Raw genomic sequence first — 26,925 nt, forward strand, 5'->3', positions numbered from 1 at the left:
CCCACTGAGCCATCAAGGCACCCTTAAAAATTTCTGTTATTCTATCATATATTTCATTTACTTCTGAATATCAACAAACTGATTGAGATAGAAGCTCACCTATTGGATTGTTTCTTTCTTTAGCTTTCTTTGTGGGTTTTTTTTTTTTTAGATCATTGTTATTAAAACAACATTTTTCAAACCTAGCCTATGTTTTCATAAAATTAACATCCTACTTCTTCATAATTATGGATAGAGTGACTTTTGTGTTGTGTGTGAATTTCTAGGTTGGATGATTGATGCTGACAGTAGACCTAAATTTAAGGAACTGGCTGCTGAATTTTCAAGGATGGCTCGAGACCCTCAAAGATACCTAGTTATTCAGGTTGGTACAGATCTGGTCTTTAGAACCGTGGAAGTCACTGCTCATAAGTCGATTTAAGAAGAATATCATGTGAAATGACTTATGGACAAGAACCTTCCACTTGATGTCACAACTACTTCTAAGTATCTTCCCTTAGTATTCAAGGGCCCCCAGTACCAAACAGGCAGATAATTATGATTATCCATATACATAAAAAGTCCTTATCCCCAGACAAGTCTTTGAGCACTCTGCTTTTTATTAACATGCATTAAATCATTTCCATTATTATAATCTTTCCTTTTCAGAATAAAAGAAAGATGGATTTTTGTTTTAATCTTTTCCATGGTTGAAGACAGTGAATTAAAAGTTTCAATATATTGACATTTAATTTCCTAAAAAGTATTTATTAATGTGTCTTGTTTGGGAAGATATACAGTATCCAAGCAATAACTCAGATTCAAGTGAATTGATGTACATATGAATCAAATGATAGCCCCAAAGAACATTTTATATTAAACAGTAGAAAAAATGGATTAGATAATTTAAAAATTGTAGTATATTTATCTATGATTATTTTTACCTAAATCATAACCAAATAGACCCTGAGTTACTTTTTCCTCAGGAATTAATTTTCCTCAGGAAAACAAGGTAGCATTTATCCTCTATCAATAGTTTGACATGAAGATAAAAGCCAGGTTTTAGAATAGTTTCTAGTTATCTTTTTCCCAAATTAATTTGCACAAACAACTTGTTTACAAAAATATCCATAATTTTGAAAAATGAAAAAATCATATTTAAGAAATAGTTGAAGGAAAAAAAAGAGTAGGATTTTGGTATCTCTCCCATCTTCATTTATATGATTTGCCCCTTGTGCTGTGATTTTGAAAGCTAGCACATTAACAGTGTTTTGTTATAGGACAAATCATGGAGCCTGTGTGTCCTGAGAACACTACAATGTCAAATCAACTCAATAAAGTAAAGTAAAGGTTGATAAGTCAATTGCCCTTTGTTATTTATTCTTAAAGTCACAGCTCAAAATCCTGGCAATGAAGCCTACCATTATTCTCAGATCTGAAATAGATGATGCCTCCCTCAAAACAGCCAGAGCATCCTGCTCTACTCATCTCTGATGGCATTTATCACAATCTGTTAAATGTATTTATCCTATCCTGTCACATCTAAGTGTGTTACAGGCTTCTTCATGACTGGTACTTGTGCTAAAGAATTATGTTTTTAAACAAGTGCATGGATTTTCAACCACTTGTTTTGATATTCCATAAATTTGCTGCCAAGTCCGCATGTTTCAGAAGAAAGGAAGAATTATCTTTTCTTTGTCTGGTGGGCAAACTTTTAGGGTGATGATCGCATGAAGCTTCCCAGTCCAAACGACAGCAAGTTCTTTCAGAATCTCTTGGATGAAGAGGATTTGGAAGACATGATGGATGCTGAGGAGTACCTGGTCCCTCAGGCTTTCAACATCCCACCTCCCATCTACACTTCCAGAGCAAGAATTGACTCAAATAGGGTAAGAAATAATCATCTACCACTTCCCATATTGTTTCTAAGAAATGAAATCATGCAGGGGCCCCTGGGTGGCTCAGTCGTTAAGTGTCTGCCTTTGGCTCAGGTCATGATCCCTGGGTCCTGGGATCAAGTCCTGCATTAGGCCCCCTGCTCATCAAGGAACCTGTTTCTCCCTTTCCCACACCCCCTGCTTGGGTTCCCTCTCTCTGTCAAATAAATAAATACAATCTTTAAAATAAATAAATAAATAATAAAAAATAAAATCATGCAAATATATTTTAAGCCCTAGAATTACAAAATAATTATGCAGCTCATTTCAACAGGATTGCTAGATTAAAAACATACTCTATCAATGAAAGATAGGCCATGTATAGTTAATTTTGCAACACAAGCATGGGTAATATGATAAGTAATCTGAAATATCTTTAGGATTTCAAGATGAGAAATGTTTTCTTTGTCTCATGTTTGTAAACCTTAGTTTTTAAAAATCTACCAATTCAATTAACAAAAGATCAACCCATTCAAACTAATAAAACTGTGTGTTTATAAATAAATGAAAATTCTTAACAAGGTAGGCTCTCTTAAAAAAATGGTATGACCATAGTCAAGAGGTGATACAAGTACAACTCTCTTTCACTTAAGAGACTAAATATTCTCTGTCAATTTGAAGTATAAACAGAAAACTTCAATACTTTGGACTTTAACAATCATTTTGGGAAGACTGATGAATCATTTCTAAAAGGTAGATTGAAACTTCAAAGGAAACTTCTGAAAAGAATTTGCATTTAATATTAAATATTTAGCCCACTCTATATGAATACCATTCTTTTTCTGAAAATTGTCAATCCATATGTTCAGTTATTTTTAAAAATTCATTCATTATTCACTCAACATGTATTGAGTATGTCTGTATGCGAGACATTATCTGTTACTTGAGGTTCAAAGAAGTTTGACAAAACTCCACCTTCAAGAAGTGTTCAGGCTCCTGCATTTAAGGACATTATCACAGGCAGTGAAACAAACTATTCATCTTGCCCATAAGCATGAGAAAACTTTCCCCCTGCTGCTTATTTTCCAAAATGAAGTTGTTTGCCTTGTTTCAGATTCACAGCAATAATAAAGTAACACTCACCTGGTGCTTACTCTGAACCAACACATGTATACTAAGTCTCCGAATCCTTACAACAATTTCTTTGGGTTCTATTATCATCCTTTCCATCTGACAAATAAAGAAAACTTGTCACAGTTAAGATATTTGACTGGTGTCATACAGTTCGCCAGTGGAATGGTAGGATTCTAATGCAGGCAGTCTGTCTCTACTGCACATGCTATTGCTTCAAAGTTATTGGAACATGTTATCTTCATGATACAATGTTTTTCTTGACATCTACCTCACTGTTTGAGGTACCTGTTGCTTGGAAAATCCTCCAGGTGATTTTCTTATGAAATGCATTCCCCAACCTACTCCATACTTTTGTTCATTTGCCCCATTCAGAATGGCTGATGTACAAAGAGGTAAAAAACAAAACAAAAGAAAACACCTCAGTTTTTCTTTCCTATGAAAAATATGTCATTCCATACCAATGGGGAGAAGATAACTAAAAGGTTTAAATATTAAATCAATTGATAGTCATTGAACATCAGTACTGTTTATAGGAAAAACAAACTCTTTCAGGTGTATAAAGGAATAAGTTTTTTTCCCCATTTTATGCTTAGCAAAGTGGCCAACTTGTAACTCTGGTATTTAAAACTTTATGTGACATATTAATTACTTTTATTAAAACAGAGACATTTCAGGGGCACCTGGGTGGCTCAGTTGGTTAAATGTCTGCCTTCAGCTCAGGTTACCATTCCAGGATCAAGTCCCACATTGGGCTCCTTGCTTAGCAGGGAGCCTGCTTCTCCCCCTACTTGTTTGGCTCTCTCTCTCTCTCACTCTCACAAATAAAAAACAAACAAACAAACAAAAAAAGAGAGACATCTCAGAAAGTAGTTTTCTTTCCTTAATATGAAATGCTATAAAGGCCAACAGCTTGAATCTTTTGCTTTTATAAGGCTTCTCAGATTCCAACTCTGTTCATTTTAATTTAGGCTCAATGCAAGGAATTCTTAATAAAGGTTTGAATTAACTAAATGAAATTAGTGAGACAAAGTACAAGCCACCTGAGAAATTATTTGGCCTTTAGTCATCATTTCTTATTCCACATTATTATTTAAACAATGTTATCTGTAGATATCTTTTTAGTTTTTCAGGTCTTTGTTAAGGGAATTGTTCTTAAATACCATTTTATTTTCAGGCATTAAAAGGCCTTATTAATCACCTGTATTTTCCTGTTCTTTAAAAAAAAAAATCTAGTTTTATGTAGCTTCTATGATAATTTCTAATTTGTGCAAATGCTGTTTTCCCTGTATAAAACTAAGTTATATTATTTTATAGTTAGAAAATAAATTATTTCAACTTTAGGTTCTGTGCCAACCTATGTGGTAAGGGAATATCTTAGAGTGAATTTTAATCAAATGTTTCTTGAGCATATCTGTTGAACCTTGAAACCAAAAATTTCAGGTTTTGAATATAGACTATTTTGCTAATTAACTGATAAGTTTTAGGTAATGCTCTTAAATGTCTTCCCAACTTCTTTCTTCATTTGTAAAATAAATACAATAAATAGTCAACTTCTGTGATTGTTAACTAATTATCTTTTAAAAAGTGTCAGGCAACTACTTTTTCTTTTCTAGAATCACTCAAAGTTCATTTTTAGTTATTTCCTTGTCAATATCGTAAATAACTATGTTTTCTTATAAAGTTTTCTTTCTTTCTTTCTTTTTTTTAAGATTTTATTTATTTATTTGAGATAGACTGCACAAGCCCGTGTGTGAGCACAACTGGGGGCAGGGGCAGTGGGAGAGGGAGAAGCCGGTTCTTCACTGAGCAGGGAGCTGGACCTGGGGCTTGATCCCAGACGCAGAGGTCCGGACCTGAGCTAAGGCAGATGCCATCCAGGTGCCCCTCTTAAAAGGTTTACTACACATTATCTATAAACAAAAACAAAAACAAAAACACACACACAAACAAAAAGAAAACCTGTTCCTTCAGTTACTACTTGACAAGGAAATTATTTCTGCTGATGTACTTTTATAAAAAATAAGATATGGAACTCATTTCTTCTATGGTGCTTTTGGTTATTTCAAATTCTGTATGTATTTTGTTTCATTATAACTTTAAAGCAATGAGTCAATTAAAAATACAATGTTGACATTTATCCAGCAAATTGATAGATACAAATGCAAGTAATGCTAAAAAAAAAGAACCAACTAATTTATAGTTGTTGTGTTATTATTGTTGTTATTGTTAGTGCTTTTTAATTGTATCTTAAATACCTTTATCACAATAATATACCAAAAACTATTACTCTAGCATGACGTGAATGGGAAAGCTTGAGAAAATGTCGAACTTCTACAAACTTTAGTTCTGCACATCTGTGAAATGGGATAAAAAAAATAGTCTCAAAATATTGTGAAGATTAACTTTTTAGGATATCAAAATGTGTTCCCCATTGATGGATATGTAGTAGATACTCAGTAGTGTGCAAATAAACGAAGACCCACTAAAAGAGAAAGGTGAAGGCTCTTTATTCAGAGCTTGCTATATAGCAAGGGAGTTAGCCACTGCCACTTGTAATGTGCAAAGACTTAAAGGCAGGCAAAATAGTGGGAAAGCTTTATAGTGAAGAAAAGGGAAGACTTCAAGTATGCGTTGGTTCCAGGCTTTTGGTGTGGGGAAGCTGTAAGGGGGGTAATTAGAAGTGAGGCATTCAATGTGATTGGTTTGAGGTGCATATTTGTCTTTCTCTGTTTTCTCCTAAATTGAAAGTGGTGATAATTTAGTGAAACTGTTAGTTATCAAGTCTTGACTGCTTTGCTTCAGTTATTATAGATGTTATTGTTTAGCTTCCTGGATTGCTGCTGGAGGTAACAATCTGACTTCCTGCAAGTCTGACGTAGAGGAGGTTGGCTTCCTAGGCTGTTTATTGTAGATATGATTTCCTAGTCAAGTTGCCGTAAGCTGGGAGTTAGACTTCTTCTTTTATGTATGATCTGGCCTCTGTCCATTTGTGTATTCAGTTTGTAATAGGTTTTAGGTTCCATTGCTGCCTTCTTTCTTGATATATTTATTTAAGTACATAATGGCTGATACTTTCAATTAAATGCCTGCAATGGTTTTGAATTTCTATGTAGATATTTTTCTGTTAAAAATTTTTTGTCTCTCTTTTTTTTTTTAGTTACCCAGATTTGTATTTCTTTGGCATAGTGAGTTGTACACCAAATGAAGCAGCAATTAAGAAAAATAGCTAATAATTTGATGTGGCTAAAGATACATTAGCTTTAATGATATCAGAAATTTTTATTTAATTTAAAAGCTTCAGTGCATTTTTGTAGACAAGGCTTCAGTTGTTGCAGGATCATTCAGTCATTGATGATGAATAGTTTTAGAGATGCAGTGTTCTACGTCTTTCAAAACATAATCAGCTAATTCTTAGTTATCCAGACCAGGTGAAGACAAAGGAATTATATCTGCTGCCTATTGGTGTAGCAGGCGACCCACAATGGATCTCTCCTTGCAATTTAAACCTTTCTCCACTTCTTTCACATCCTCTAAGAAATAGCTATATTAACAGATCCTTTTTTTTCCTTCTTTTTTGTCCTTTCTTTCCTAGAATAGGTTATATAAATGAGTTGCAAAATAGGAAATGTAGGCAGAATAAAGGATGAAGAAAATAAAGGACCTTAGTATCTCAAAAATGAGACCAGTTTCTAAATAATTAATTTAGGCTGAATATTTGGCTGCTCATAAAATGGGATTTCATATATTTTATTTTGTGCTACTATTACATTTTCCTCAGATTAAATTTTGTAACTTTGATAAAAGTATCCTAGAAAGGTTACCACACACATGGTAATTCCTTTTAAGATTTTTACCAATTCACCACACAAAATTAAATAGAAATACAAGAATACTTCGGTCTTCTCTATAGGTTTTATGATAGTGTGCTAAATGTGCTTCCTAATGATGTATATAAATTAGAAAAAATTCAAGCAAATAGATAATGTAGGAACAGTGATGTCATTTTTAATAATGACATTTTAAAATAGAATTTTCAAATGTGTTTGTCTTTGCTGCTCAAAAAAATCAAAGCCATGATTTCTTATTTTTTGAAATAATGAAACTAATAATAGTAACATCAGCTTAAACTTACTGAGTGCTTTCTATGATCAAGGCACTATGCTAAGTGTTTTAAATTAACTATTTCACTTTTATTTCACTAAGTCCTAAGAGGTAGACATTAATATTTGTCTCATTTTAAAAGTTAAGAAAATTGAATATGGAGAGTTTAGATAACACAAATAATAAAAAGCAAATCTAGAAATTGAGTCCAGCTTTCCACAATCTCACATGGAGGCCATACCTAAAATAACAGTGGGCTGGGGGAAAGTTCCTCAAGTTGCTATTAAACTTCTTACTATGTATGAAACTAATACTTTTTATACATTTAATGGTAATTGGATAAAAGAAAGTAGGTAGGATGTCTGGAGTCTCACATCCTAGAACAAACTCTTTGGCATTACAGCCTTAACCCTATCATTTAACCAAATTTAGTTTCTTCACATCGGTGATGAGAAAATTGAACTAGATCACTGATATGTTCCTTATAATTTTAAAAATTACCTTATTATTGAATGACTTTTTTGAACTAGTTATTATATTTTATACATTTATATATCTTCTAGAGAATATTTAACTGGAAAATGGCCAAAAACATTTTGGGTTACCTCTACATACTTTTGTTCTTATGTGATTTAATACAGAAGAGAAAAACTTAAGGACACAAATGAAGGAAGCATCCCATAGCTAAATGATGTAGTGGGAGAATTTTGTGATGATATAACAAGGTTACTCTGGTAGCAATTTACCAAGGATCAATATCAATTCTAACAACAGCTGCTTCTTGATGATAAATGATTGTAGTCTCAGGATATTGGTTTTACATTTCTTCCAAAATATGTCAAGGATTCCTGCATGGTATCCTTGATGTGATGCTTGGGATTTTTTTGTTTGTTTGTTTTTTTAAATCTATTAAGCCTAAAGAAGGAGCTCTTCCTACTGTGACATTTCATATCACTAGATACTTTTTGTTTCAAAGTTTTCCCCATCTACATAGTAATTTTTAAATTGTTCAAGTTATTATGGTGAAGGAATAGATGAATTAATACAGGAGCTAGGCACTGTGTTGGACAATGAGGGTACAAGAGTAGCAAATCAAAAGTCCTGCCTGAAAAGAGTTTGTATTCTGGTTGAGGAGATGATTTTTTGCAAACCATATGCCAGGTATTATAGGAAAAAGGCAAAGGAAAACAAATCAGCTTAAGTGTCTACAGAATGAGCTGTATTTGAGCTATATCATTATTAGAGAATGAGGGTGTAGCTTGCAACAGGAGTTTTGGTAGTGCAGGTCTGAAATGGGTCAGAAGGAAAGCTAAACAATAAAACCAACCAACCAACCAACCAAACAAACAAACAAAACCCACGTGAACAAGGGCAAGGAGATGTCTTTTTGAGAATACTTTTTAAAAATCTGTGTTTTTGTAATATTTCCATTTTGTACATGTTGAGAACTCTTTTATGTTATCAGAGGAGGTGGGGTGGGCTTCCTCCCAAATTTCCTATTTATCATTGTTAGGAAGGCTTGAAATATGATTTTGAAATCTCTTGATTCTCATTAAAATCATCCAATTCAAAACAAAATCCTTTTTTGGCCTTCCTCAAAACAGCTCTCAAATGTCTCTTTTCTCTTTCTTTTTTCATGATTGCAATTCAGGCCCTCATAACTTTACAGAAATTACTAAGATGTCTCCTTAACAGACATCTGCATTTCTTTAAATGGGCTTTATTTCTAAATATAGTGTTTACATTGTACCCAATAAAAGACAATATTACTGAATATTTGAACCCTAATTCTTTTCATTTTTTTTGTTTTCATTGATTTAGATTATACCTATCATTTTTATCAATGAGATAAATCTGAATGATATATGTTATATAAGAACTCTCTTTATATGATATATAATCCTATTGTCAACAATGGTTGAAGGATTTTTGAACATTAATCCTGGGAAATTCCATTGGTCATTCCAGTTGACCAGTCTCTGAAATTTATTTTTTACTACCCTCTAGCTCACACACACAAAAGTGCCCAGAGCTCTAAGCATTTTCCCACTGTTGATCTCTTTCAAAATACAGATCATGTTGGGGCTTTCTGTTTTAGTTTGGAGGTGTGAGTAGGTAGTTAATTTGTTTTAACAAAGAGGTATCTTTCCTAATGCATTACAGATTTGTCTCTTTTTTTACTAAATGAGAATATAATGTCGAATTGCCTTTGCTTATTCTTCAAAGTTCTTAGCAATGACAGGGATATTAAAAATGGTTCTAAGATCTCTGATTTACCACTAATTTGAGAATATGCCTCACCCTCTCAAATGATAGTTTTTATACAGTAAAATATCAAGTGACCTTTTTGCACAACGTTTTCTCTACCAGTGACTTCCTTAAAATCTGGATATATTATTTTATTACACTATTCTTTGTAAACTTTTCTTCTCTTTTTCTTTTCCCCATTGCTATCATTCTTTTATTTCTCACTGACTTCCTATGGGTTTTCATTGAATTTAGATCATGACATCCTGTTAAACATTATGCGAAACCCTTTATAGTACCTGCTCTAGATTCTTCATTTAAACTTATGTTAGAAATTACAAACAAAATCAAAGTATCTTTTAATTTCTCAAGTAAAAATTTTTAGACCTCTTTCTCTAATTCTATCTTCAGGTATCATAGAAATCACTTCTAGTAGAATTGGACTTTGGGAAGAACCTCTTTGTTGTAGCACATTATGATTTCCTCTACCGTTGTTTCTTTATTCTTTAGAGAATCTGCTTTTTCTGTTAGTGAATGATTGTATACCCTTCAACATTTTTTCTTATAATAAATTTTAGTATTATTCTCTTTCTCTCCAATCTATAAACAAAGTCTAGTACTACATGTGTGTAAAACTCAGTACCAATGCCTATAAATGTGTGCTTACAGATTTGATTGAAGTGGAATATTCCCTATGTCCTAGTAAATCGGAGTGATTTCTCCACTCCTGACACAGGCTAAAGTAGCATCAAGATATTTAGAACTTCCCAGCTCCAACCTTGATGAAGGAAAAGAGGTTGGCAGTACATACATACATACATAGCAATACATTATTTCGTGTACATTAAAGTCTGTGCTCCTACATACACAGAGACAGGAGCTCTCATTTTCATATCAACAAAATAATCTTCTTCCTATCATTTACCACTGCCTTTTCCTTCCTTTCTCCTAGCTTATCTCCTTCTCTGGACACTTGTTTCAATGAGATTTTCCCTAGTTGAAATATAACCAGTAGTATAGAAATATAACCAGTGTAGTTTGTCCTTGACCCATGTAAATAGATCAAATTAATATAGTAATTTGCAACGCTCACATGTCCCGTTGTAGTATGAGATGGATGCATAAGTAATTATAAACTCATGGAGTATCAGAGTGGAAGAGGTCTTACAGCCCTTCTAGCACAAACTCTCTCACTTTATAGATGTAGAAACCAATACTGAAACAGATAAAACCTATAACTCAGCATTCTTTACTTTCAGGGGAGCAGTGGGAAGCCATGTTCTAATCTCTCAAGTCTAAGTCTAACATTCAGTCCTCTGTTGGCTCTGTCTGGTTTTTTACTGGTCAAAACCATGGAAATCTTCATTTTGACTTCAAGTCTAATGAGAGTTCGCATCAATTGGTTTAAAAGGCTCCTGCTGGGAGTGCAATGAGAAGCCAGAGACCCTGCTGCTGTTTTGCCTCTTCTGTTTATTCTTCTGTGAGACTCCCCATAATCAAGAGTTAATGGTTTAGGAGGGTCAAATGGAACTGACAGAGCCAAGAACAAATTAAAAGAATTAAAAAAAAAAGAAAAAGAAACAGGGAGAACAATGTTTGCCTGGAGACTTAGTAATTACAGGCTTGAAAATAAAATGATCTTTACAAGTTTCACAAATGTTTCAAAATTTTCACATGCAGACCTAAATATAGCTACCATTTATTGACCACATATTTATGTGTGAGGTTCTACTCTGAGCTCTTTACACTTATATCCTTAATCTTCACAACAAAGGTAGGTGGAGAATATTACTGCTCACATTTTATGACAATAGAAACTTGAAGTGAAGTTGCAGTGTCTTTTTGTTGAGACATCCAGCTTGAATGATCAAAAGTGAGATTTGAACCCAGATCTCTCTGGTCTACACTCTATGCTTTTAACTTCCAACCTTCATTTGGGGAAAGAACACATGACATCAACATATCCAATAAATAATAATTAAACAAATTATGTTATAAGCCCAATAATTATTCAAAGGAAGATTGTTAAAAAATGGTACAGATTTCTATATATACATATATATATATGGCAATCTTTATGAAAACTTTTTTACTCTAGCTTACAAAATAGTATTTCAAAAGTCCCCTCACCCCTCCTTGAATCTTCTGGGGACTCAAAGTCCATTATAAGCAGTATAATTATAAAAGCAGGGAGTCACTTCCGTTCTTGAAACATTCTCAAAAATAAGTAATAGCTGAAAAGGCTTTGAAGTTTACAAAGTGGACATATGTAGCATTTTATTTTCACACCAGAATCCCCATTTTGGAGTAAACAAAATTCCTGACCTAGTAAAATGACTTGGTGACTCAGTTAAGAGCTTGGTTACTCAAGAACCAAACTAGCATCAGGTCTTCAGACTCCAAAGTGAGTGACCTATCTATTAAATAATGATTTTTCCTGAGAGGACTTGTATCACTGTAGCTTTTTACTGGTACAGGAGTTGGATACTGGCAAACAGGTTCCCACAACACCGAGACACCAGGGACCAGGGAAATGCTGTTTGTTTAAGGAGAGTCTGGCGTCGAAGAACATTTCAGTGATCTTTACGAAATTATTTTACACTTGAGCAATTGTCAGCTGGCGTAAGAAACCTTTGTGAACAATCAGAAGAGGCATTTTTCCTTCTTTGTTCAAATGTACTAAAGAAGAAAATCAGAGCTAGGAAAGAAACAAAGAGGAGGGAGGGGCAACTAGAAATGATACTTAGCTTTGGAATGTTAATGAATGTTTTATCTAAATCATTTAGATGGTTATTTTTTTAGTATTATTACCACAAGATTCCTAGCTCTGCTCTACATTATTCGAAACATCTCATCAAGAAGCCTATTCTTTACTGTGCTAGACCTGGAGAGCTCAATTGTGAGTTTCTTTACCCTTCATACAATAGAATTGGGAGATTATCATCAACTTTCTATTCATATTTTGTGGAGGTTACTTAATTTATGTATATCTGTATTTATTTATTTATTTATTTTTACAAATCCATCTTTGTCTGCCGGAGCTCCCTGTTCAGGCCAGCCTGTTAACGATGATTGCTCCTGCAAAGGCTTGAGAGAGAGAGGTTCTATTTCATTCTCAATAAAGATTGATGGCATTTTGAGAGGTTCAGAATATCCTTTGATTACTCCAGGAAACGGAATGGAGAAGATGGTTGTGGATGGTGGGGGGCGGGCCTGCTCATCAGCTTCCCTTTGTGCACCTCCTGCCATTGAACGTACCCTCGTCCCAAGCATCTTGTGTTTCAGCCCCTTCCCTCGCTCACCTGCCCAGATGAAGAGTTCCCTTTTCCCGCTGAGAATTCTGACAGACCCGAGTGTTCTAAAGCAAGGCCGGTTTGTGCTCTGTAGTTTTCACTCAGACGCTGTAAATGAAAGACTGTGGACTAGCCTCTCGTTACATGTGAGCAAAAGCTGAATCGAGAGATGGGTAGACACCGTGGGAAAAATTCCAGGTGTGATGGCTGCCCTTCTTATTGCAAAACGTTTTCTCCACTGTGATGACAAAAGTGTTACAAGTCAGAGAAGGAAAGAGATGGGAAGTTTAATTCACAACTAATTCCAACAATAATCATACACTGTGGTTAGTAACATCAGTGCTTGTTTTCTGTCCCTGGAAGAAAATAATAATGTTTTAAAGTCTTAGTGTATTGGATTATGTAAAACACACATAATTCAGATTCATTTGGAATCTGATATAGTCTCTTTTTAGTTAGAGCCGGTAGTACCTGTGGTGGCTGTGGTTGGACTGGATTGGATATTCTGGGTTGAAATGAATAGACCCATTCTTTTATTCCTAGTAATCCCATATATTTATAAGACTGTGAGATGATTTAAAAAAAATAAATGATAAGAGGTGATGCCCATTATTGTGTGCCAGGTACCCTGTTGTCTAATATTTATTAGTTCATTAAATCTCATGAAGACTCTGGGAGGTATTTACTATTATTACTGCCTATTTTGTACATGAGGAAACTGAGGCATGGCTATTAAATGACAAAACCAGGCAGCCTGAAGGAGGTAGGTGGGAGTCTGGGATAAGTGGGTGGTGGGCACTAAGGAGGGCACTTGATGTAATGAGCACTAGGTATTATATGCAACTGATGAATCAGTAAATTCTGTCTCTGAAACTAATAATACATTATGTGTAAATTAAATTGAATTTAAAAAAGGAATTTAAAAATAAATAATTTTTTTTTTTTTTAATTAAAACCCAGGCAGCCTGGCTGCAGCATCTGGAGAGGCTGAGGTCTTCACCACTGTGATGCATCTCCTCTCACTCCACTTCTGACTTTTTGTTTGTTTGTTTGTTTGTTTTATTATAGCTCTAAGTTCAGTACTCAGTACTTTAAAGATGAGATGAGTACATGAGTAAAGAATTTTGACTTTTTAAATTTTTTTTTATCCTCAAATTCCTTATAAAGGTTAATGTTGATCTTTAAGGGGTTATCTGAATAGACTTCAAGTAGCGCTTCTACGAATTCAGACAGACATTTTCATTCATCTCTGCCAAATATGAGATTATTTCCAGCAAGTAGCAAAGACCAGCTGTTCATTCAATCATTTATTCTTGATGGAACATGAGTGAGTTATCTACTATGTATCCTAACCCTCATGATTACCTCCTACGGACACATCCAGCCCTGTCCTCAAAAAACTTACAGATAGGTAACTAGCCAATAAAATGCAATGAGAAAAAATGTTACAGTAGAGACAGAGAGTGCATAAGGAGTCATTTGAACAAACTGGTGTTTTTAAATGGGAAAAGTAACAAGGTCAGATTTACTCCTAGTGGGAAATTCTGGCAGCTTTTGAAATGTGAACTAAAACAGATGGATTATCTGCTGAGGCAAAGGAGATAGCATGTAAAGTTTCATGTGGGTGATTTTGTTGTTGTTGTTGTTGTTGTTTTTGTTTCCGTTTTTATTTTGTTTTGTTAGTTTGTGTAAGTGATGGTTTTGGAATAGAATCAACAGGATTTGGGTATCAGTTGGATATTACAGAATGAGATAGAGAAATCAAGGTGATACCATTCTAATTGGAAAACTGAGAAGATGTTAACATCATTATTAGTGATTTAGAACACAGGATGTAGAGTAAAGACATACAATTAATATTTTGGAATATAAATAGATAATGCTCTAAATCAAATGAAATTACGTCTTCATTTGGAAGCCGCCATTATTCATGATTCATGACATATTGTAATTCTTTTCATATTTTAAGATTTATTTGAGAGAGAGAGAGAGAGAGCTCATGAGCTGATGGAGGGGCAGAGGAAGAGGCAAAGAGAATCCTCAAGCAGATTCCCCACTAAGTATGGAGACTATTGTAGAGCTTGATCCCAGGACCCTGAAATCATGACCTGAGCTGAAACCAGTAGTTAGCCATCTAACCAACTGAACCACCCAGGCACCCCAATATTGTTACTCTTTTAGAGAGGAGTTTCAGTGGTGTGGAGAGCAGAATACAATTATATGAAGAGTAAAGGCAGGAAGTGGGAATTTTTTTGAAAAATTCTTTCATGTGAAGGAAAGAAAGGAGACAGAATGTGAGATTAGAGAGAAAGTGGTCTCTTCAGTAGGAGCAAGTCCTTTCAGACTTCACTTAGCCCCTTCTTTCTTTTTCCTAACAACAAAAATAATTCTTGCCAGGACTTTGTGAATTTGGTGGATTTGACTGAAGACAGAACCAGTGGGTAAGACTGAAGAAGGATCACATCTAGAGAAAAATCTTCTAACTTACCCTTTTCTCTACTCTTTGCCTTTCTCGGCTCTGTTTTCTCTCAGATTAACCTGGGCCTCTAAAATTTTCTTTTTGTGTTGTATAGTATAATCTTCTCTCTCTTATCTGAAAGGTTTGAACTCAGCTCCTGGTTGATTTACCTACCACTTCAAACATTTCGTGAAGTTTTTTTGGTAATTTTTCACAAATTAGTTAGTTGTCTCCCAAAAGATAGTCAGACCAGCCATAATAACAAATAACAAAATTTCCACTTCATTTAATTTTGAGAGTAAACTGACTCACATAAAGCCATTTAGATTTTACTCTCCCTATTATATAGAGAGCAAGGTTGTCAGAGAGAGAACTGAGATGTGTTAGGGAGTTTAAAAAGATTGTCTAAGTCCTGAAGGAAATGTAGTAGTAAGGCATGTGAACAAAGAGTAATGAGGTACCAGTAAATCTGAGGACTCTCAGAGGTAGAAAACATGGCTTTTTGTTTTTAATTAATTAATTTTTAAAAAAGATTTTATTTATTTATTTATTTGACAGAGATCACAAGTAGGCAGAGAGGCAGGCAGAGAGAGAGGGGGAAGCAGGTTCCCCACAGAGCAGAGAACTCGATCCCAGGACCCTGGGATCATGACCTGAGCCAAAGGCAGAGGCTTAACCCGCGGAGCCACTCAGGTGCCCCGAAAACATGGCTTTTTAGAAGCACCATTCTACTTGGATGAATGATTGTTCAGTCTTACCAAGAGATGAGCAATGGAGAGAAAAAACGTGTTTGAAATATCAAGGATTCAGAATTAGTAAGTAGCTACACCAAAATAATATGGAAACTAAAGGCTCTAAAGGTTATGTTGACGGTAAATGAAGTAATTAACCATTGGTACAAGTTCTTTAAAACAAACAAAAAAATCTATCAGGGCACCTGGGTGGCTCAGTCGGTTAAGTCGTGCCTTCAGCTCAGGTCATGATCCCAGAATCCTGGAATCTAGCCCTGCATCAGGCTCCCTGCTCACCAGAGAGTCTGCTTCTCCTTCTGCCCCTCTCTTTTCTGTTGTGCTCTCTTTCACTCTCTCTCTCTCAAATAAATAAATACAATCTTTTAAAAATTAAAATAAAAAAAATAAAAATAAATCTATCATCTATTATCTACCCAATTGTGGATAATTGTGTACGTAATGTGAACCGAATGTTATATAGTTTCTTTCTTTACATACATTGTATTTAAAAAAAAGAATGCTAAAAAGAGAAGGGGCACTCTTTCCCCCATTTTAGGCCAAGGAAACTCAGACTCAGAGAGGTTGAGTAGCTTGTGACAGACCTAGTAAGTACACAGGATTCAAACCATTATCTACCTTACTGCAAAGCTCATGCTGGTAAAATAAAATGTCAGGCAATTAACTGAAAAGTACCAAAAAAAAAGCAGAAGATCTGACTGAATCAGAGGAAAGGAATCACCAAAGTGAATGAATAGAAGCCTATGGTCAGAAAAAAGGATACTTTTATAAAAATTCTGTGTTGGGAGTTTTTCCGGTTGTTATGATAGAGTCACGTGGTAAACTGAGGTAGAAGCATAGGCAAAGAGGAAGCTCAGAAAATTAGATAAACAGTGGTGTTCAAGGTGAAAGGGATTAAGTATGAGTTACATATCACAGAGTAATTGGAATATACCAATGAACATCTGGGTGTTGGAAAGTGCCTGCAAAGACTATAGATAATCACGAGGATAAGGACCTGTGGAATAATCATCTGGTATGAACCTCAAAAAGAGAAGGAGTTTGAAGGAATTTTGACCTATGACCTAGAAGCTTACAGCATAGTAACCTGGGCTCTGATGCCTGAGTTGAATCATGGAAGGAAGATACTTTACTAGGAAAGGATATTCCAAGGAAGCCTTCTGGATGTGCAGGATGACTGCTCATGAATGCCAGATTTCTTTTCTTTTTCTTTTTCTTTTTTTTTTTTTTAAAGATTTTATTTATTTATTTAGTTATTTATTTTTTTTTTAAAGATTTTATTTATTTATTTGACAGACAGAGATCACAAGTAGGCAGAGAGGCAGGCAGAGAGAGAGAGAGAGGAGGAAGCAGGCTCCCTGCAGAGCAGAGAGCCCGATGTGGGGCTCGATTCCAGGACGCTGGGATCATGACCTGAGCCGAAGGCAGAGGCTTTAACCCACTGAGCCACCCAGGCACCCCTAGTTAGTTATTTAAGGGAAAGAAAGAGCACATGTGTGCATGTGTACGCATGAGAATGGGGTAGAGAGTGGGCGGTAAGGAAGAGGGACAGACTTCCAAGCAGACTCCACGCTTTGCATGGAGCTCTATTTGGGGATTGATCTCAGGACCCATGAGTCGTGACCTGAGCTGAAATCACGAGTTGGATGCTTTACAGACTGAGCCACCCAGGTGCCCCGTGAATGCCAGGTTTCTGATAAAAAATAAACTTCGGAAACATTCTCAGGAAAGTGAGGGTAAAACTTGGGTAGATCAAGGCTATGTGGAGCCAGACACATCATTGAAAGTAGGGGTAAAGGGGCGCCTGGGTGTCTCAGTGGGTTAAGCCTCTGCCTTCGGCTCAGGTCGTGATCCCAGGGTCATGGGATCGAGCCCCGCATCGGGCTCTCTGCTCAACGGGGAGCCTGCTTCCTCCTCTCTCTCTAACTGCCTCTCTGCCTACTTGTGATCTCTCTCTGTCAAATAAATAAATTAAAAAATCTTAAAAAAAAAAAAAGAAAGTAGGGGTAAAGCCTCTTTTAGAGAAAGAATAAAAATCTGACTTTTGCAAGATTTACCAAATTCCAAAAGCACGTGAACCTATGATGGGTTCTTTCCCAGCTTTTCCCAGGCTGTACAATTAAGAGCCTGAAGCTCTCAACTTTATCGGTTTAAAGTAAATTCATTCTGGGCAGGGAAGGTGAGGAAACATGCAAGAGTAATGGTTGCCAGCAATGAATGTATTCTTGGCTTAAACAGCATATTAGTGAAATCTTCCTTTGGGTCTTCTGGTGTCTAGAAACTCAAGATGGATGGTGCTGGCCCCGAAAATTTAATATAAAAACAAAGAACCCTTTATTTATTGTGCTTCTTTCCTCCTTTCTGGAGGAGGATGGCCCAGCATTTTTAAAAATTTTATTTGTGGGCTGATAAACATTTTATGAATGTTCATCTGACCATATGCTTAGGATGTGCTTGTTACTTGTTTTTGCTTTTCTCTTGACCAGAATTTATAAGCAGGAGAATATGAAGGTATTTCAAAGCAGATAACTCACAACCTGGGCTGTGTCAAGCTCTCTTGGAAATATCTTCTCCTCTTGCATAATTGACATCCAATATGCTTTTGCATGGTAACAGGCTGGATGAAAATCCTGGAAGTTCTCTCGGATTCCTAATATTACTTTGAATTTCTCTTGCTTGAATTGAGCTTTTGGTTACCTACCTTTCAATAATGATTTGAGAGATCAGTCCTGGGAGTGATCAGAATGTCCTCTTCTCACTTACTGTTTTTGGCAGAATCTAAGGTTTTACTAGCTATCTTTTTAATACTCAGATGAGTAAATTTGGAACAAATACGAGAGGAGGTGAGATATTAACACAACTGGTTGCTCATATATTTCAGGAGCTTGTCACCCTAAAAGATGATGCAGATGAATTAGAAACAGCTTCTAAAACTCTTAGATGTATTTGTAAGTAATAAAAACAGTAAAGATTCCTGAGAGAGCCTGGGGTGACTTCCCACGTAAGATTTATAGCAAGAAAGGCAGTCTTCCTCTCCTTTGTGATTTTATTTGTAAGATGGAGCATTAATATTTTCTTTTGTCAAAACATAGCTGCACATTGGCTTAATATCTTCCTTTCGAAATGATGAATAATAATTACTCTGGTGTAATAAAGGACAAAGGGGCCTGGGAAAAATACTAGGGACTTTTCTTATCTGTCTAGTACTTTTTTGGTTTGTTTGGTAGTCCTTGGGAGAAAACCCAGGGTATGTAATATGTGCGAGAGTCCAATCTATTTTATTTTTCCCAACTCCCAAGTCATTTATCAAATTATTTCAGGGTCGTAAATCCAAGCACTTTTCTGTAACTCAGCTACTTTCTTTCCGAGACGTATCTTTCTTGAAGAAGTTTAGTGTGCTTTAAAATCTATAAAATGCTTAATGTGTTAAAGAGGTGACACACAGGAATTCTTTCTCCGCCAGAGTCTGAGAGTTCAAACATTTCTTGCATTACCACGTGCCTCCCTTAATGTGGCAGCTTTCCCTGAAAAGATTCACAATCACAGGAAAGAAAAAAAAATCCATCTAAGCACGCGTTCAGCACTGAGGACTTCTCCTTGGCCTGTTGACAATGCCCCAGCATGAATTCTGAGACATATCTTATTAGGAGTCTGTCTGGATGCGCTCAAGTGTTCACTAGCAGTGATTCAGGAAAATCAAGGCCAACACATACTCGGCAGAGATGTGAATTTCTAATGTTTGTGTTTCATTGACTTTCTCACCCCCATCATCTAAAGAAAATAAAAGTAATGAAGATTTTATTTTAGTTTATCATAATCTCTACTATTAGGTCACTCAGTTAATTTATTTTAGTTGCATTAAAGAATTTATCTTTGGATGTAGAATATGCACCTTTCTGTGACTAAGGGGTGGAAGAGAGTTCTGTGGGGTCTTGTTTTGATTTACTGTGGTACCAAAAAAAATAACATTATTTTTAATTTTCAAAGGACTATTTTACAATGGCTTTGAATGGTGTAATAAGCAATATGCATTCAAGGGAAACCTATTGATTATCACCCACTATTTTATTCACATCAATAACACCAATCATTTTTGGGGTGCCTGAGTGGCTCAGTGGGTTAAGCCTCTGCCTTTGGCTCAGGTCATGGTCTCAGGGTCCTGGGATTGAGCCCGCATCAGCTTCCCCCTCTGCCTCTGCCTGCCTCTCTGCCTACTTGTGATCTCTCTCTCTGTCAAATAAATAAATAAAATCTTAAAAAAAAAATAACACCAATTATTTTTGACAGTGGTTTCCAAGGAAATATGTGATCCCAGATTTGCAAAATAGCCTCTTGGCATACAGAGAAATACGTAGCTGTATGAGGGCTCTTATGCTGCTAAGAAGCATGTGCTTATTTGATGTGCAGCAGTTAGTGTGGTCTTGTGTGAGTGATACTTGGACAAGTCAAGATTCAGTTGTATTTTCCTTAACTAGAAAAAAATACCATGTCACTTATGTGTATTTTACATTACTTTATTCAAAAACATTTAGCATGAAAACAGACTTGTAAAATTCGTGAAGCAGGCAGGACAGACATTATTGTTCCCATTTTACAGAGGAGGACACTCAGTTCTGAAGAAAACTTACCCATGGTGGCAGCACGATAGAACAGCAGTGTTTCCTCTTCTGGGGCTCTCCTTCTTTAGCTTCTTCCCTTCTTGAGATACCCACTCTGTAACTTTTAGAATTTAATTTATTTATTACTTTGATTTTCTATACTATTCAGCCATAATTCCTTTAAAACTGCTTTTTGAAATATTTAAAGTGGTGCTTCCCTTCCAGCGTTTGTTTTGCACCACAGTGTAGAAATCCAGGTAGGTGGTGTGTACCACATAAACGGATACTAATCAGGATTTGTGTTTGACCTGATGGGCCAAAACCGCGTTTTCCATCTGCCTCATGGCACTTTATCCTTGTGTTTGTGTTTCGTAGTGTTCTTAGTTAACAATTTGTATCTTCAGGGTTAAAGCCAAAGCCTGAGTTTGCTAGACCGCCAAAGCATTAGGAAATACAAAGATGTCTCAAGAGGTCGTTGTCATACTAGTGATAGAATCTTGAAGTTTTATAACTACATGGGAAATATGTGCTGCATTTGGAACTACTCACTTTAAGAAGATTTTTTTTTTAAACCATAAGAATTAAGATTTCAAGCAATGCCTCCAGAAAGAATAATCACTGATAAGAAGAGTAAGTGTACTAGATGAGAGATAATATTCAGATTACTGTATGGGGGTTCAATTTCAATTTAAGACTCATCCTCAGTATCTATAGGCTAAGATGTATAATTCCAGGGATGATAAAATCATATCCAGTAAAGCATAACTTGTTGGCTGGCTAGGGGGAGTCCCTGAGATTCTCATTAATAAAGCCACTCTTTGGGTTTCAGATACTTTCCTAACTATCCATCCATCCTTTGGTCCAATATACTTTTGCTGAAAATTTCACCATGTCCATGTCCCTAGACTGTGTTAGGCATTGCGGCTATCGTGACTATTAGCATAAGTCCTCTTCTGAATCTGCTCACGGTATATGGAAGAAAGTATACTAACGGAGTAAATAAACAACTAGAATACAGTGATAAATCATTCACACAGGGTACATAATAAGTTAATAATTTTCTTGAATCAATAAAAACAATACAGGGTGTGAGTTCAGTAACTCAGAATGGTACACCTTCTTTGCAAGGAGGCTAAAGATATAGTCGTTTTTCCAGTAGAACCGGGGCTGGAATCAGTGAGCTCTGCAGCCTGTTAGTGGAAAGTAAATAAAACTAGGCTGGAAACTAAGAAGTCAAGCTTGGTGAGGAAACACTGAGATCAGATCTCACCAGCTTTAGAGTTTTACTATGTTGCCCCTGACTTAGATAATCTAAGAACATCAAGTAGATTTTTTTTCTCCCCATTATAAACCATAAACATGTTTTTGTAATTAGGTCTATTGACTTTGGCTTGTTAGTAACTAGCTGTGTGACCTTGTGAAAATAGGGTATTTGGTGATAAGGTGATCTCTGGGATCCATGTTAGATTTAAGTTAGATTCTCTTATTTTAAGTCTATTTTATATTTTGCCTCCTTCATATATATATATTTTAAATCGAAGTGTCAGCCATTTTCAAATTTAAAAGGAAATGATTATGACCATGGGCCTGGCTAATTTAAGTTGACTTTGGCAACAAAGAACGTAAATGGGAGACTAAGAAGTATTGGTCTTTTTTTTTTTTTTTAAATTCCAAAGTGGTTCACAAATAGGTATAGGGATTCTTTGTATAGTTCCTTCTTCCTTTTTATATGCAGCAAAGTCAAATATGGGATCTTTTTGAAAATGGTGCAAATACTTAGACTATAGCCAACAAGTAACTCTTGGGAAGAACTTTTTTCTCTTGGGATGCTACCTTCAATCTGATATTCATTTTGGCTCAGATCAGTTGTAAATACCATCCTGTTTCTGTGAAATGTAACTGGTGTTTGCTCTGGGCTGATGGGACAGCCACGTGCTGTTTGCTCTGTCAGTAGCTGTACCCAAGTATCCACAGTATATTATTCAGATCAGCTCTCATGAACCAGCTGTCCTAATTCCAGGTGGACCATGAGAAATCTTTCTCCTTACAGCAACAGCTGTGCCACCTGGTAGCTTAAAGAGTAGTGGCTGGATGAATCAGCCATTGTTACAAATTCACTTTTTATCTGGTAAACACTTTGCATAAACTAGCATAACTGAACATATTTCCAACCTGGTCTAGGACTGAAATGAAGTGAACACTGAAAGCCTTATCTGTATTATGTTAAATTGTCTGCTTATTGTCAATACCTATCATTAAGACACTGAATAAAATCTACATGCCAAAATTAGATTTATAAAATTTACAATTCTGTTTCTCATCATACTGCTTTCAAACTCTCATGATATAACTATGTCCTTCATATTCTTTACATTCTCACACAGAGATTACTCTAAATACTGTTATTGCTATTTTAAATATATAATAAAATTTCCCCAAGCTTGGATTTTTGCTAAGGAAGAAGTTGAACTATACAATATTTTACTATTGCCTTATTATTAACAAGTAAATAAAAATAACTCCAAACAACCACTAAAGAAATAATTTCTAAATAGAACTCTTATACCTAGTGTTTTAGGGAACAAGATTTATTTAGTTGATAAACGATATCCACAGGTGAAAAACAGTAAAAACAAAACAAAAACAGTCCACAAATGATCTGACAGTCTGTTTAAAAAAAAAAAAAAAGTCAGTTTGAGTGGGTTCAATAAGCCTGTTATTTTGTTTTAAGCTATTAATTTTCTTAGTATGTGTATGAATGCATATACACATGTACATACAAAACCTAAAATTGTGATTTTCAGTCTTTATTAATAATACAAAAGGAAGCATATTATACCTAGGGCAAGGTATAGCATTTCAAATTCTTGAGTAATGTCATTAGGCAGAATATTCATCTTATGTACAAATAATTTGATGGTTAAAAGTGATTTTTCCCATTGCCTGTTCCATAGTCTGACTTCTCTTTTCAAAGATAAGTAAATTGAGGGCCCAATAGATTAAGGGATTTGTTAAAGATCCCATTGATTAGTGGCAAAATGTTCAAGAAAACAACCCTATAGGCAGAAGGACCACAGGTGACCGCTGGTTACAGATCTGTGGAATTGCTGTCTTCAGAATTTCCTGGCCTCAATGCATTGCTCATGTACTAAGAATCTTCATTAAATATTCTTCATGATGTTGGGATAAAAAACTTTCTAGCAGAGAGGCAATTTTAGGCGTCACTTGAAGACTTAAATTTCCCAAGAATTTGGACATAATAAAGACTTAATGATTTCATTTTTACTCTTAAACAAAGATGCTGCAGTTGAACCAAATGTTCTTAAAGACAGGTTAAAAAAATTAAGAAAAGCTACCATGCTTTTTCTTACTGAAATGAACTAGTAAAAGGTCTTTAAGAAACCTCCTAGAAGTTCTCCTCTTTAAATTTCTAACAGCATGTGTTAACTAAAAGCTAGGTGATAACTACAAAAAAGGTTCAAATACCACAACACATTTCTGAAAAGAAATATAAACATATACAAGAAAATTGCCAGAAACCCACTAACCACAAAAGATATTTAGAATATGTACCAGGATGAAGGAATATAAATTAATTTTTCACAAGAAAAAAAATTGTGAGAATTCATTTAAGAGAAGAGTTAAGGCACTACGCCGTGGCAGAGAGAGGGTACAGATAAGAGAGAAAAGATATACTAAAGTCAAAATCTACATGTGGCATGCATGATAAAGGGTAACAGAGTCAGATAGCCACTAACGGCTGTGTGTACATGGAGGAAATTTTAACTTCCCTGGTCCTCCGTTTTCTCATCTATAAAATGCAAGTCATGATTTTTAGTGATGATATGTACTTTGAAAGGTTTTAAGAATAAATAAAACCTAAGATAGTCTCTGACATATAGTAGGTACAGGACACATGTGAGTCTCGCTTCCTGTTTCTCAATTTGCCTAAGAGCAGTCATATATTTATCTGTGAAACAGAATAGACATTATAATTAATTGGACTTCAAGAACTGAGTTAGGAAAGTAGAGTTATTAGTGTTTATAAAAAGCATCATCTACAATTTGTAAATTTTGGATTGACTCCCACTCATATTTACTGATACCATTCATAGCTTCCCTTCACTGAAATTCTTTTTTAGTAATAGAGCAGATGAAACATATGAGAGAGGTAAGATGTTCTAAGGTTAATGAAAAAGGAACGAACAAAGGATGAGAGCCCAAGTTAGTATTCCTTCAACTGGATCACAGGCCTATTATTAACTATTTGTTGATGTATTTAAAATACTATTAGATAATTTTGTGTATTTTTATTTATTGTTATATCGTTATTTATTTATTTTGTGTATGATCGAGTAAAAACTTAAAGTTGCTTTATTTTTCTATTTTTTGCTTTTCAGTGTGATTCTTTTTTGCTGCTGCTGCTTCTTCTCTAAAGAGTCTGAATCATCCTATATTTAATTTTGCTTTATGTTTGATTTTTAAATTTGGAATGTAGTTTTATATTTCTCCTTGTGTTCCCAATTGCTTTTTTTCTTGATTATCAAAGAAACATGCCTTTTTTTTTTTTTACAATATCTATAACAATATCCATATTTTTGTTGAGGTATAATTGACATACACTACATATTATTTTTAGGTATACCGTATAGAGATTCAACATTTGTATACATTGCAAAATGATCACCACAATAAGTGTAGTTACCCTCTGCACTTACAAAGTTAAGACAGTGTGATCGACTCTATTCTCCATGCTGTACATTATATCCCCGTGACTTTATTTTATAACTGGAAGTTTGTACGTCTTGACCCAAAAAGCAGCATTCCACATAATCAAACAAAGTAGATGGATGAGGACATTAATAAATAAACACATACATAAATAGACAAAAGGTGTTTTGTGGAATTTGTATATACATATGTGTGTGTGTGCGTGCGTATGACTGTATGAGCCAGCTGCCTACCTAGATTCAATAGGGTTTCTCCCAGTTCTTGCTGATTTTTTCATACAGGGACACATTTTGCTTTCTTTTGCCTGCTTTATGAAAAATGAAGATTTTAAATCTAGGTGCCTCAAGCATTGATACGTTGAACTTGGTTGTGAAAAAAAACATAAGTTATAGCCAGGTACCAGAACTTGGACGTAATGCCAAAAACATTTTTTATCTGTCTGCTACCTGACCTGTAACAATGTGAAAAGGCCCATCGCAGTGTTAAGAATACATGCCAGGGAGGATAAAAGGTTGAGAACCCTTAATAGTGACATGTGTTTAGGTAATAAATGAGTGCTGATGGATTAGTAACATCTTACAGAGATACATTCTGTTTTAGTTAAAAGGATTTAGAGTGTTTCTTGACCCTAGAAACTTTAATCCTATAGTTAATATTGATAGGAACAATTATCTAAAGATAAAAAATAAAACCCTCTCTCGTTAAGTACATGTTTAATTTAGATAGCGGTTAGGCATTAAGTATGTATTTCTGTTTCCTAAGAACATAGATTTGTATGATATTTAAAAAAAATATTAAAAGACAAAACCCATCTGGTTAACAATTTAAAATTCCCCAGGAGCAATATTAAACAATATAATGTTCTAATTAAAACAATAAATATGAGAAATACAGTGCCTGTAATAAGACAGTTTCATATTTTTATCATTCAACTGAAATGCAAATTTTGGAACATGATGTATGCAAAGTGCATTTAATACCATATTTAATACATTTGCTGATATTTGCCTTCTCTATAACCTCTGGCATCTGAGTCCAAGTTAATCACACAATGTCCGGGTGATAGGGCCACAAAATGAAACTTGACTCTCTCCATCACCCTTACAAATCCTCCCCACCAGAAACAAACTCCCTATCACCTGCCAGTTTATAGCCCACCTCTTTCTAGCTCTGTGCTGCTGACAGTAAATCCCCTTACTAGCTAATTGAACAGATGCACTCTGTACTTCCTGAAGATCCACAAAGCTGGGCTTTGATGGACAGCAGAAAATGGCACAATGAAAAAAAACAAAAGCCTTTTAACTGAGAGCACTGCTTTGTTCTGCTCAGAACTTTAAGGTCACTCCAGCGTGTTCTGACTGTGGGGATCTTAATTTTTACTCAACCAATTTACTTGCAGCTGTCATTCTTTCCCATATTAAAAGTTCAGCTCTTCCAGTGTGGGGAATTGGAAGGGAGTGGGCGGGCAATGAGAAGAGCTTGTTACAAACTAAAAACAGCAAAAACAAGTAAAATCTGGCTTGGCTCTTAAGTACAAAAAGTTATTTTCAAAGCCTATAAATTATGACATAGTGATTAACATGTAATTTAAATATATTTAAACAACAATTATATCACATTTCCAGCCCGGCTAATTGGCCTCACAGATGTTCCCTTGTAGCTGCATTGCCCTTCCAGGGAGAAAATGAATGAGGTGCTTTTTATCATGGAAAACAGAAAAAAAAAAAAAAAAAAAAAAAAAAAAAAAAAAAAAAAAAA

The 26,925-nt window shown here is 35.1% G+C and overlaps 1 protein-coding gene across 5 annotated transcripts in view; it reads left to right on the forward strand.

Moving 5' to 3' along the window:
• ERBB4 (erb-b2 receptor tyrosine kinase 4) overlaps positions 1-26,925 on the forward strand; it is a 1,133,152-nt gene that overhangs the window by 1,098,196 nt on the left and 8,031 nt on the right. For all 5 annotated transcript variants that reach the window (XM_032859886.1, XM_032859888.1, XM_032859890.1 and 2 more), the window contains 2 exons: positions 267-364; positions 1,698-1,868. In XM_032859886.1, coding sequence (XP_032715777.1) covers positions 267-364; positions 1,698-1,868 — 269 coding nt within the window. The remainder of the gene's footprint in view (positions 1-266; positions 365-1,697; positions 1,869-26,925) is intronic.

The sequence above is a fragment of the Lontra canadensis genome, unplaced genomic scaffold (genome assembly GCF_010015895.1).
Source record: "Lontra canadensis isolate GAN:19392208 unplaced genomic scaffold, GSC_riverotter_1.0 scaffold18, whole genome shotgun sequence".
Lineage (NCBI taxonomy): Eukaryota > Metazoa > Chordata > Mammalia > Carnivora > Mustelidae > Lontra > Lontra canadensis.